General features: G+C 42.4%; 1 protein-coding gene and 1 long non-coding RNA gene across 3 annotated transcripts in view; one reads left to right on the top strand and one right to left on the bottom strand.

Moving 5' to 3' along the window:
- LOC122557915 (uncharacterized) overlaps positions 1-13,214 on the bottom strand; it is a 177,795-nt gene that overhangs the window by 112,170 nt on the left and 52,411 nt on the right. The window lies entirely within an intron of this gene.
- cars1 (cysteinyl-tRNA synthetase 1) overlaps positions 1-13,214 on the top strand; it is a 79,142-nt gene that overhangs the window by 38,047 nt on the left and 27,881 nt on the right. For both annotated transcript variants that reach the window (XM_043706118.2, XM_043706119.2), the window contains 2 exons: positions 1,011-1,114; positions 11,595-11,692. In XM_043706118.2, coding sequence (XP_043562053.1) covers positions 1,011-1,114; positions 11,595-11,692 — 202 coding nt within the window. The remainder of the gene's footprint in view (positions 1-1,010; positions 1,115-11,594; positions 11,693-13,214) is intronic.

Genomic DNA, 13,214 nt, shown 5'->3' with positions numbered 1-13,214 from the left:
AGCACTTTGACATTTTTGAAACTTGCTAATATAAGTGCATAGGAGCAATACCATCTGCAAATTCTCCTCCAACTCATGCACTATTCTGACTTGAACCTACTTTCCAGTTCCTTCATTGTTGATGGGTCAACATTCTGGAACTCCCTAACAGCACTGTGGGTGTTTTTACAAAACATGAACTGCAGTAGTTCTCAAGGATGACTCAGCAGTGCTTTCTTAAAGTTGCTCTTATCAGTGAAGCTCAGATCCCATGATTACGTATAAAAAAAATTGTGTAATGACTTTCTTCCAGTTGCTTTCAAGTTGCTGGTGAATATTTACTGTCAAGACTTGTGTGTAAAGTGGGCGGCATGGTGGCACAGTGGTTAGCACTGCTGCCTCACAGCGCCAGAGACCTGGGTTCAATTCCCGCCTCAGGCGACTGACTGTGTGGAGTTTGCACATTCTCCCCGTGTCTGCGTGGGTTTCCTCCGGGTGCTCCGGTTTCCTCCCACAGTCCAAAGATGTGTTGGTCAGGTGAATTGGCCATGCTAAATTGCCCGTAGTGTTAGGTAAGGGGTAAATGTAGGGGTATGGGTGGGTTGCGCTTCGGTGGGGCGGTGTGGCCTTGTTGGGCCGAAGGGCCTGTTTTCGCACTGTAATGTAATGTAATGTGATGTAAAAAAAAGATTAGTTGAGCAAAGTGGCACAGTGGCAAGGCTCTTGAAATTGTGATAAAATACCGTCTTTGGAAGGAAAGATGTTGCTGAGGAAACAAATAAAATGCCAGTCGGCAGTACTGGTTCTTCTCAAATGTATCATTACAGGTACATTTGATTTATTCACGAATGATATGTCATGTGCTGAAATTATGCGGTAAGCTACCATTAAATTCCCCATAAAATTCTCAATAATCTAAGAGTAGCTGTTGAGGAAATTATAAAGTTTTGTTTCATAACTGGCTTGTACTTCTCAATCTAGTGTCTCTGGTTCTGTGCTGTCATGGTGTGACTGATGTTATTTGCTTGTAGGTCGACAGCTACGCCTAGCATTTCTCATGCACTCCTGGAAGGACACACTGGATTATTCCAGCAATACCATGGAGTCAGCTGTTCAGTACGAAAAGTTCTTAAATGTAAGCTGGTCTTGTGCTGCCTCACCTGTTTGTAAAATAACCACGTGAATTTAGCTCTCCTCTGATAGATGGTATGTTGGGAATTGCAGGCTTTCCTAAATAAGGTTTTAAGGCTGAGTATCAAACCATTCAAAGTCAGATGAAGCTCAGGCCAAGAGCAAAATTCTCATTACACTGTTCAGTTGATTGTTCTGCCGTGAGAAGGTTTGTAGCTCGGGTGCTCGTTGTTGTGGTTCTGTTCGCCGAGCTGTTCTGCCTAGTCAGATACAGACCTTTGAGATGTGGCTCAGCTGAGTAGCTACCAAAATTACTTAAAAGAAGATAAACAAGTTCAACACAGGTGGCGAGGATAGCTTTTTGTCTCTGTATCGTGCAGGTAATTGACATGCAAATCCTGGGATGCTAAAGGTTTATTCATGGTTTATTCAGTGAAATAGCATAAATTGATGAGCAATATTCTAATCCATCTTCCAGAACTTGGTCCATAGTCTTACAAGCTACATCACTTCACTTCATATTAGAAAAATATAAGATTGTTAGGAGTCTTACTTAAAAGGTACATGGAGTTGAATCTTATGTCAAGAACCCCTAAGAATCTTAAATGATTCAATACGTTCACTTCAGATACAACTCTATGTACCTTTTTTAGGTAAATTGAGAGTTTCTACCTCTGCCACTGAACCAGGGAATGATTTCCAGACACACTTCACCTCCGGGTGAAAAAGGTTTTCTTCATGTCCCCTCTAATCCTTCTAATGGTCATCTTAAATCTGGGCTACCTGGTTCATGATTTCTCTGTTCGGGGCACCCAAGCTTCTCTAACCAGTCCATCAAAGTTCCTTGATATTTCGTGCATCTCAATTTAAGTCATCGGTGAGTCTCCTCTGTTATCAGTAATACAGCCCTAGCCTAACCATTCTTTCCTCATACCTGCAATTTTCATGGCCTGGCAACATTCTTGTATCTTCCTAACTTACTGTCTCCACTATAATTATGTTAATCCAGTAAAATGTGAGCAGAACTGTACACAAAATTTGAGCTATGGCCTAAACAACGTTTTGTCCAGCAGTACATCTCTGTTTTTGTATTCAGTACCTATTGCAAGAGAGGAAAGCATTCCACATGCTCTCTTTACCACTTATCCATCTGACCTGCCACATTCCAGGACCTGTGAACATACATTCCAAGGTCTCTCACTCCCTCTAAGTATCCTCCTGTTTGTCGCATAATCCCGAGTTTTGTTTGCCCTCCCCGAATATATTACCTCACATTTCTCCAAATTGAATTACATTTGGCCTCTTTCTCACTCCCTCATCTAAACTATCAGTATCAATGTGGGATTAGCATAGGATGTAGGAGCAGAAGTAAGCTATTTGGCCCTTTTGAGTGTGCTCTACCATTCAAAGAGATCTTGGCTAACCTGACCAACTCCATGTTCTTGCCTTTTTTCCATAACTGCCAATTGTCTTACTGATTGAAAATCCATGATTATACTTATCATCCCATCTTGACAGCCCTCTGCAGTGAATTTCATAGATCGACTATGATTTGAGAGAAGGAAATCCTGCTCATCTTTGTTCTCAAGGGATGAATCCTTAGTCTGAGATTATGCCCTCTGCTCCTAGGCTCCCCCACAGTGGGGAAGTAACCTTTCCACATCTACACTGTCCAGACCCCGAAGAAACATTTATGTTTTAATCGGGTCACCTTTCAGCCATCCTCTTCATGACCAGCTATCTGACCAGTTTGTCATCTGCAGCTTTTCCAGTAATGCTCTAACTTTTAAGTCTAAATAATTTTGGAGTTTGCACATTCTTCCTGTGTTTGCGTGGGTTTCCTCCGGGTGCTCCACTTTCCTCCCACAGTCCAAAAATGTGCAGGTTAGGTGAGTTGGCCATACTAAATTGCCCATAGAGTTAGGTGAAGGGGTAAATGTAGGAGAATGGGTCTGGGTGGGTTGCTCTTTGGAGGGTCTTGTTGGGCCGAAGGGCCTGTTTCCATACTATAAGTAATCTAGTCTGATCTAATATATGCAACAAACAACAAGGGACTGAGCACTGAGCCCTGAAGAATTACACTGGAAATTGCTTTGCATTTGCAAAATTTATGATCCTTAGTTTCCTATTGGTGAGCCAATTTTGGATCCATTTTACCCCATTCCCTTTCACTCCATGGACTTTTACTTTTCTGACCAGTCTGTCATATTGTTACTAAAATCCATATAGACAGCTACCAGTGCACTACTTTCATAAGTACCTCCTTGTTACTTCTTTTAGAAATTCACTAACTTAGTTAAAGCTTCACTTCACAAAACCATGCTGCCTGTCCCTGATTTGGTCTGTAACTTTGGGTGACAGTTTATCCTGTCTCTCAGAATTGATTTCTAATAAGTTGTACATTATCAAAATCAAAATGACTAGCCTCTAATTCTTTGACCTACAGTATCTCAGTATATCTTGTAAACAATGGTGCAATATTCATAAACAGAAGAATGTAAGAACTAGGAACAGGAGTAGGCCACCTGGCCCTTCAAGCCTGCTCTGCCATTCAATAAGATCATGGTTGATCTTTTATGGCCTCCGCTCCATTTACCCAGCCTTTCACCATAACCCTAAATACCTTTATTGATCAAAAAATATCTATCTAAGCCTTAATAACATTTACTGAAGTAGTGTCAACTACTTCACTGGGCAGGGAATTCCATAGATTTACAACCCTCTCAATTCAGTTCTAAATCTGCTCTCCCTAATTTTGAGGCTATGCCCTCTTGTCCTAGTTGCACCTGCCAATGGAAACATCCTCTTTACTACTATCTTATCTATTCCCTTCATAATTTTATATATTTCTGTAAGATCCTTCCTCATTATTCTAAATTCCAATGAATATAATCCCAGTCTACTCAGTTTCTCCTCATAAGCCAACCCCCTCAACTCCAGAATGAACCTAGTGAACCTCCTCTACACCCCCTCTAGTGCCAGTACATCCTTTCTCAAGCGAGGTCAAAACTGCATGCTGTACTCCAGATATGCCCTCACCAGCACCCTGTACAGCTGCAACATAACCTCGTTGCTTTTAAACTCAATCCCTTTAGCAATGAAGGACAAAATTCCATTTGCCTTCTTAATTATCTATTGCACCTGCAGACCAACCTTCTGTGATTCATGCACAAGGAGACCCAGGTCCCTCTGCACAGCAGCATGCTGCAATTTCTTACCATTCAAGTAATACTCCTTTTTACTGTTATTCCTACCAAAATGAATGACTTCACATTTATTAACATTGTATTCCACATGCCAGAACTTTGTCGACTCACGAAGTACCTATGTTCCTCTGCGAGGTTTCACAGTCCTCTGCCACACTTCCTACTGTCATCTGCAAACTTTGACATATTACACGTGGTCCCCCATTCCAAATCATCTGTAGTTATAAATAATTGAGGTGCCAACACTGATCCCAGAGGCACACCACTAGTTACTAATTGCCAGCCAGAATAGCACTCATTTATCCCCACTCATTGCTTCCTGTTCGTCAACCAATCCTCTATCCATGCTAATACTTTACCCGTAACACCATGAATCTTTATCTTATGCAGCAGCCTCTTGTGGGGCACCTTGTAGAAGGACTTTTGGAAATCCTGGTACACCACGTCTACTGGGTCCCTACTGTCTACTGTTTTCATAATGTCTTCATGGAATTCCAAAAGATTAGTTAAGCATGACCTGCCCTTTATGAACCCATACTGCCTTTGCCCAATGGGACAATTTCTACCTAGATTCCTTGCTATTTCTTCCTTGATAATAGACTCAAGCATCTTCCCCGTTATAGAAGTTAAGCTAGCCAGTCTATAATTCCCCGTCTTTTGTCTTCCGCCTTTTTTAAACAGTGACGTCACATTTACTGTTTTACAATCTGCTGAAACTCTTCCCAGACATTTAGCTGTCTGGTATCTCTTGTCTATCTAGTGAAGATTCAAAAATAATCCTCGAACATCCATTATTTCATCCTTCATTTCCTCTAGTAGCCAGGGATACAATATTTTCAGCCGGGGGATTTATCCATCCTCAAGGATGTCAGTCTCCCCAGTACATCTCAGATTCTGCTAATATTTCACATTTCTCTTTAACTAGAATTTCTCCATCGTATGTTGCCTTTGTTAAGATGGACAAAATGTGAATAAAGAATCCAGATCTCACCTTTTTGCAGCCATCCTCAAGTTACATCTTTTACACTTTCTTTAGTTATCTTTTCGCTCTTAATATACTGAAACAATCTTTGAGATTTCCTTGAGTTTATCTGCTGATATTTTGTCATTTTTCTCTTTGCTTTCCTAATTTATTTTTAATTCACCCCTGTACTTTCTACACACATCTAGGCTTTTCTACAATACGAGGCTTTTTCAATAACTGCTATAAGCTTTCGTTTTCAACTTTATCTTACCCTATATTCTGGATATGGAGGGAGCTATAGATTTGGAAATACAGTACATTTTAGGGATCATAACAACATAGGAGCAGAGATTAGGCCATTTAGCCCATCAAGTCTGCTGTGCCATTCGATCATGGCTAATACATTTCTCAACCCCATTCTCACACTTTCTCCCCATAACCCTTGATCCCCTTGACAATCAAAAACCTATCTATCTCCATCTTAAATATATTCAGTGACCTGGCCACCACAGCTTTCTGATTCACCGCTCTCTGGCTGAAGAAGTTTCTCCTTCTCTCTGTTCTAAAGGGTCTTCCCTTTACTCTAAGGCTATGATCTTGGGTCCTAGTCTCTTCTATCAATGGAAACACCTTCCCAACATTAGAGACCCCCCCCCATCCTTCTAAACTCCATCGAGTACAAATCCCAGAGTCCTCAAACGTTCCTCGTATGTCATGTGTGCACTGTGCTTGAAGAACCTTGAATGCCTCCCATTAATTTTCCTTCAAGTGCTTGTATCTAGTTCATCTTCGCCAGATCACCCCTCAGCTTTGCAAAATATGTTTTCTCCCTATTGAGAATTTTTATTCCCATTCTGTCTTTGGCCTTTTCTATCATGATGCGAAATCTAACTGTAATATGATTCCAGTCTTCAAAATGGAGACCCACTGCTCCTTCTTTGACTTGTCCAGCCTTCTTTCCTAAAAATAAAACTAAAATTGTACCTTTTTATATTTGGGTTGGTTACATGCTAATTACAAAAATTCTTTTGAATGCTGTTCAAGAATTTTGTGCCCTGTGGTCCTTTCATGATGTTCATGTCCCAGTTGATATTAGAATAGGTGATTTGTATCTATTTTTTATATATGTTCTTCCACCTCCTCCCACTATTTGGGGGTCTGTAGTACACGTTGAGTAGCATGGGTACCCCTTTTGTTTTATTTCTGAGGTCAACCTATATGGACTAATTTGATAGTTCACAGCTGTAATCGATTTCCTCATCAAGAATGCTACATCTCCAAGGGCGACTTGTGGCACAGGGCTAGAGTTCCTTTGTCTGAGCCAGGAGGCCTAGGTTCAAGCCCCATCTGCTCCAGAAGTGTGTCATAACGGAACAGGTTAATGAAAAATATCTGCTACAGCACCACCTTTTTTTATTGTCCCCCATTATTCTGCCTCAAAATCCTCTATATCCAGGGATATTCTTTTAAGCCAAGTTTCCATTATGTCAATGATAACACATTCCCATTTCTGTCTGTCTGTCCTCGGCTCATTGTTTTGAAGGAGGGTTAACTCTACCTGAAACATTAACTCTGCTTTCTCTCCACAAAAGCTATCAAACCTGTTGAGTTTTTCCAACAATGTCTGTTTTGTTTCTCAGCTCACAGGGTTTATTTGCATGCCCATTGTAGTTACAGATGAACCTGTAGACCTGCCAAATTACTGTGCTGCTTCTGTCTTTCAAACATACCAATTTTCTGCCTCTCACTTCCTGCCTTGAATTGGCCCTACCTCAATCAGCCCTCTGGTTCCCTTCCCCCCGAACAGCCCCCACTCTCTCTGCTCCAACCACAATCTCAGCATCAAACCAGTGGACAAAGGGGGGTGTAGTGGTAGTTTGGCACACTAACCTCTACACCGCTGAAGCCAGGTGCCAACCTGAAGTCACCTCCTCCTACTGCCCCCTCGACCACAACCTCATGCCCCATCACCAAACCGTCATCTCCCAGACTGTACACAACCTCATCACCTCAGGGGATCTCCCACCCACAGAATCCAATCACATAGTTCAGGAACCCTGCACTGTCCAGTTCTACCTCCTACCCAAGATCCACAAGCCTGACTACCCCAGCTGATTCACCATCACAGCTAGCTCCTTCCCCACTGAGTTCATCTCCACATCTCTTGATACTGTCCTATCTACCCTGGTCCAGATACTTCCTATCTATGCTTAGAAGACCACCCATGCCCTCCACCTCCTCCAAGACTTCCGTTTCCCTGGGCCCCAACGCCTCATCTTCACCATGGACATCCAGTCCCTCTACACCTTCATCCGCCATGACCAGAATCTTCAAGCCCTCCGTTTCTTCCTCCCCCGATGTCTCCACCAGTACTCTTCCACCGACACTCTCATTTGGCTGAACTGGTCCTCACCCTCAACAATTTCTCCTTCGAATCCTCCCACATCCTCCAGCCAAAAGGGGTACCCATGGACACCTGCATGGGCCCCAGCTATGCCTGCCTCTTTGTCAGTTACGTGGTACAGTCTATCTTCTGCAGTTACACTAGCACCACTCCCCATCTCTTCTTCCACTACATTGATGACTGCATCGGCGCCACCTCGTGCTCCCGCGAGAAGGTTGAACAGTTCATCAACTTCACCAACACATTCAACCCCAACCTTAAATTCAGCTGGACCATCTCTGACACCTCCCTCCCCTTCTGGACCTCTCCATCTCCATCAAAGGTGACCAATTCATCACTGACATTTTCTACAAACCCACTGACTCCCACAGCTACCTGGATTATACCTCCTCCCACCCTGCCTCCTGCAAAAATGCTTTCCCTTATTCTCAATTACTCCACCTCCGCTGCATCTGCTCCCAGGGGGACCAGTTCCACCACAGAAAACATCAAGTGGCCTCCTCCTTTAAAGACCGCAGTTTCCCTTCCATATGGTTGTTGATGCCCTCCAGCGCATCTCATCCACATCCCGCACCTCCACCCTTGAATCCCACTCCTCCAACCGCAACAAGGACAGATTCACCTCCCCCAGGTCCTCACCTTCCACCCTACCAACCTCCGCATAAGCCGCATCATCCTCTGCCATTTCTGCCACCTTCAAACGGACTCGGCCACCTGGAATATATTTTCCTCCTCATCCCATCTGCTTTCTGCAAAGACCATTCCCTCCGCGACTACCTTGTCAGGTCCATGACCCCCAACAGCCCACCCACCCTCTCCTGGCACCTTCCCCTGTCACCGCAGGAATTGCCAAGCCTGTGCCCACATCTTCCCCCCTCACCTCTGTCCAAAGCCCCAAAGGAGCTTTCCACATCCATCAAAGTTTCACCTGCACTTCCACACATGTCATTTACTGTATCCACTCCACTGAGGCCATTCAAGTCCTGGGCCTCGTCCATCGCCACTCCCTTACCATCGTGCCTGAAGAAAGAATGCCTCATCTTCCGCCTCAGGACCCTCCAACCCCATGGCATCGATGTGGATTTCACCAGTTTCCTCATTTCCCCTCCCCCACCTTACCCCAGTTCCAACTTTCCAGCTCAGCACTGCCCTCATGACCTGTCCCACCTGTCCAGCTTCCTTCCCACCTATCCTCTGCACCCTCCCCTCCAACCTATCACCATTGCCCCTAGCTCCATTCACCTATTGGGCTCTCAGCTACCCGCCCCAGCTCCACCCCTCTACCATTCATCTCCCCACTCCAGAGGCTCCCAGCCTCATTCCTGATGAAGGGCTTTTGCCCAAAATGTTGATTTTCCTGCTCTTCAGATGCTGCCTGACCTGCTGTACTTTTCCAGCACCACACACTCAACTCTAATCTCCAGCATCTGCAATCCTCACTTTCGCCGAGTTTACACTCCCTCCAACAGCCCTAGCCAGTCTCTCTGTGAGGATAATTACCCCAGCATGCTCAAATGTAGACCATACCGTGTGTACCGGTCCCACATTCCACGACCCAGTCTGACGGCCTCAGAAATTTAATGTCCTCCCTCCTATACAGAGTTTCCAATCATTTGTTCAATTACTCAGTTTTCCTTTTTTCTACAGTGGGACTGAAGAGGGCCCAGGACAGAGGGATACAGAGGTATTGTGGACATTACTGGTAACAGTTACAAATGCAGGTAATGCCATCAGCTTTAGAAACCAGAGTGCCATGCGGTGCAGTTCAGGAACGTAAAGGCAGAAGGGGAATAGGTATTGTGTGCTCCAGATACTGGACCAGCAGCATCAGCAACAGGACACATTATTTCTATCCCTACGCTGACTGAAAGTAATCCTGAGATTACTGCTTTAGAGATCCTACTTTTCAATTTCCTTCATAGCTTCCTAATGCCTGGTTTCAAGGTTTTCTCCCGTTTCCTACCTAAATCATTAGTGCCAATGTGGACTACACCTCTGTTCGTTCTTTTTTTTCATATATCCATAAGTGCTCTTACACACAACTGAATGGTGAAGTGGGGGTGAAAGAAAATCAGTCATGGCTTTATTTTCATTATTAACCATCACCAGTAAATCACCACCAAGTTTTCAACTGAATAATTTATGTGCAAAGGAGAGGGGGAGGAAGCTAAATCAAAATGGAATCGGAAGGGTCTCTGGCTATTGATCAACCTCAGAAGAATGTACTACAGCTGCTCCTTGATCTCCTCGACTCTGACATTGTGGGGGTGACATACCGTCCTGGAGTCATGTTTTCTTCCAAGAAGTGCCTGTCTGTTCCCGTGGTTAATGAGTCTCCTATTGATATTGCTCTTTCACTCTTCTATCTTTGGCCCTGCATGCGGGTGTCACAAGCTTGGATCTGATTGATCCCTCAACAGAGTTCAAAGTCCTCGGCAGTATCCACAGCGGAAATCTGATTTGTAAGTGGATTCCTGCATTACCTGCCTGATTATTTTGCATTGCATGCAGTCACCCATTCCCTTTCTGCTTCTGGACCACAATGCATGGAACTCTGGTTTCTAAAGCTGGTGGCATTACCTGCATATATGATTGTTACAATAATGTCCACAAATTTCTGTGTACTACAGATTGTGCATTCCACAAGATTGGCTTACCATGTCATGCCTCAGCATTACTTAATTTATGGTCATTTTATTTTACTTGACCATAACTTATTGAACCTTATAACTATTGATAAACCTCACTAATGACTTGGTAGTTATTCATCAACCAATCAACTCTTAACTTTCCCATGACATCACTGACATTATTTCCCAATCCAGTGGAGCTCCAGCTATCAGAGCCACCTCTTCTCTCATTGCTGTCCTTAAAATAAATATAGTTGGCCCAAACTATCCTTGGTCAAATCTGACACACATAGCAAATGAGAGTGAATACTTGGGTGAGAACTTGAACATTCAAGGCTGTGGGACTAGTGTAGGTGGTGGTGAATGTTTGGTGGTATGGACTCAATGAGTCAAAGGGCCTCTTCTCTCATATATGATTCTAATGAGAGGTTAGTCAATCAACTTAGTCTTCCGGTGATTTCATTGTTCACTAGTTTCTTTCAAACTGCCTATGTCAGGGATCCACACTTGCCTGTTCCTCTAAGTGCTTCTGGTTGCCGGACGCAAGGTCCTTCTCTCACATGTCCCTCTAATTGTTGCTGATCTTTTTTCATGAAAATGTATCTGAAAGTACATTCCAGCAGTTCAAAGTTGAACATTACAAGGAATGCAATGAAATACATTGTTTCTCCATTGAGCATTTTGCGTTCTTTTGTGTGAATCCAATTGCAATTGTGCAAATGTGATATTTACTACAGTACATTCATTTTGCAATAAGTATAGAGCGCATGGAGTTCAATAAGTTACCAATCTATCAATTTACTATTATTGAAAAACCTTAGCTTATTTCTTCAATTACTTCTGCAAGACTGGTTACCTGCAAACCTATTTTTAGGAGATCTATGCAGATTGACCGTGATAAGCTCATATTTCTACATATGTTTAAAAGTACTACTCTTTTCAGTACTTTACAACTGAAATGATGCTACACTCCTAATTTCTGCCACCTCATAAAAATCAGGGTACAATACTTTTTTGATATCTTTACTCATCAATAGTTGCCTGAGTACTACTTTGACTTTCTCTTTAATATCCAGTGTGCCTGTAGAATTATTCATTGTCATTTATACTTCTTCATTGTTTCCTTTTGTAGCTTCCTTTCCTTAATCCTAGTGTTTCTTATGGTTTTAGTTTGATTCTCTGCTAGTAAGCACTGTTTGACTAAAGTTACAAAATGTCTAGTGAACAGGGTCGCAATGCAAGACATCCTACAGATTAATATCTCTCTCTTTGTTTTCCAGGAGTTCTTTCTGAATGTGAAGGATATTTTGCGGAGTCCCACCGATATAACAGGACAGTATGAGAGGTGGCAAGAGCAGGAGTTGACACTTAATAACCGGTCAGTATCAATTCGTGCATTGAGGATTGCATGGATCAGTACAATGATGCAGTTCAGAGAAGGACCTTTTGTAACTGTGTATTGCTAGGAGAGTAAATATAAAAAACTTGGTGAATAATGCAATGCATGGTGTGTATTGAACCACACTAACTTGAATATTCAGTTTTGATTCTCGTTTAACTGATTTCACCCAAGGTTGTAATTAAACTTAGTGATCCTACATTTCATGCATTATTGAGTATTAACAATGTATTCACTGTTTTAGTTTATTTGATTCATTTTTTAGGTCAAATTTATTGGTATGTCTGTTGGTAATGGACATGAAATAACAGCTTGCAATACCATGAAGTGCCCCCACCTACATTTTGTTTCAGGTTTATGAAAGTCCGACTTACGACATGTTCCCATATTACCCATATTGACCCATGCCAGGGTCTCATATTTTGCCCTTAATAATACTTTCATTTACTGAACTGTTTGTTCTTTATTGGTATGTAGTGTCCATCCCCACAAAGTAAAAGTTTTTTTTAATGAATGGAAGGGAAGAGTCCTCAGTTTTGATCGGATGAGTTTCACCACCATCGGAGTGGGTTAGATGCACTTTTCAATTTGAAGGATAGGACTGTAAGCTTGAACAACTTGATTGAGTGGTAAATGCACTACACAACTGGACTCTGACAATTAGCCATATCTACCAACAGCCTTCTATCAGATTACAGCTTTTAGATCCTCAACTCTCCTGAGCTTTGCAATAATTTTCTCCATGTATTGTTTAGGGTACACATTTGTTCTTTATGTTAAGTTTGTTTCTGGTAGGTCACAGTAAACTGTAAGAGCTTATCTTTATGAATGACCAGTACTGTCAATTAGGACTCCATACTTCAGGACATCCAATATTATCCTCAAAGCTGACTCCCGAATTCCCTTATTTTCCCCCCCCTCTCAAATTGTGTGCCACGGTTTTGGTATGTTGGTATGCAGGAGTTGAAGAGTCTTAGATTGTTAGCCATAATTCTGTAATTTACTTGGAAACAGTGGATAAGAGTATAATATTTCACACCATACTGCATCATTGCCCCCACACCTCCCATCTCCAATGCTTCCCTCTAATAAGACATAAAACATAAATTGTACCTCTGCAGAGATATGGTTTTAGATGTCTTCATGTGGTAGGTAGTTCAGGAAATGCCTGAACCTAAGTTTTTGTTGTACAACTCGATGACTCTAATCCTGTTTTTTATGGCATGTATGTTTATCTTGTCAGTTTTCTTTTTAATTCAGTTTTGGGGGAATGGGGCGTAGAAGGGAAGGGAAATCATGGGATCCTTAGAAATTTCCTTCTTGAACCTGAAATCATCAAAGCCCTTACAAAAATGGTCAGTCCCATAGTGATATGGGTTCTTGTCAGACTGTACCTGTGGAGTCAATTTCTATTTCCATGTCCTTTACTCAAACAAAAATGACCCAAGTACTATTCGGCAATTCTATGCTATTTGTCTTCGCAATATTTATATGTGACTTT

This window comes from Chiloscyllium plagiosum, unplaced genomic scaffold, assembly GCF_037043375.1.
Source record: "Chiloscyllium plagiosum isolate Xiang-an unplaced genomic scaffold, Cpla_swu_hap1 HiC_scaffold_18, whole genome shotgun sequence".
NCBI classification, from domain to species: domain Eukaryota; kingdom Metazoa; phylum Chordata; class Chondrichthyes; order Orectolobiformes; family Hemiscylliidae; genus Chiloscyllium; species Chiloscyllium plagiosum.
Note: the sequence above shows the minus strand (reverse complement) of the source record. Positions and strands in the feature narration are given on the sequence as shown.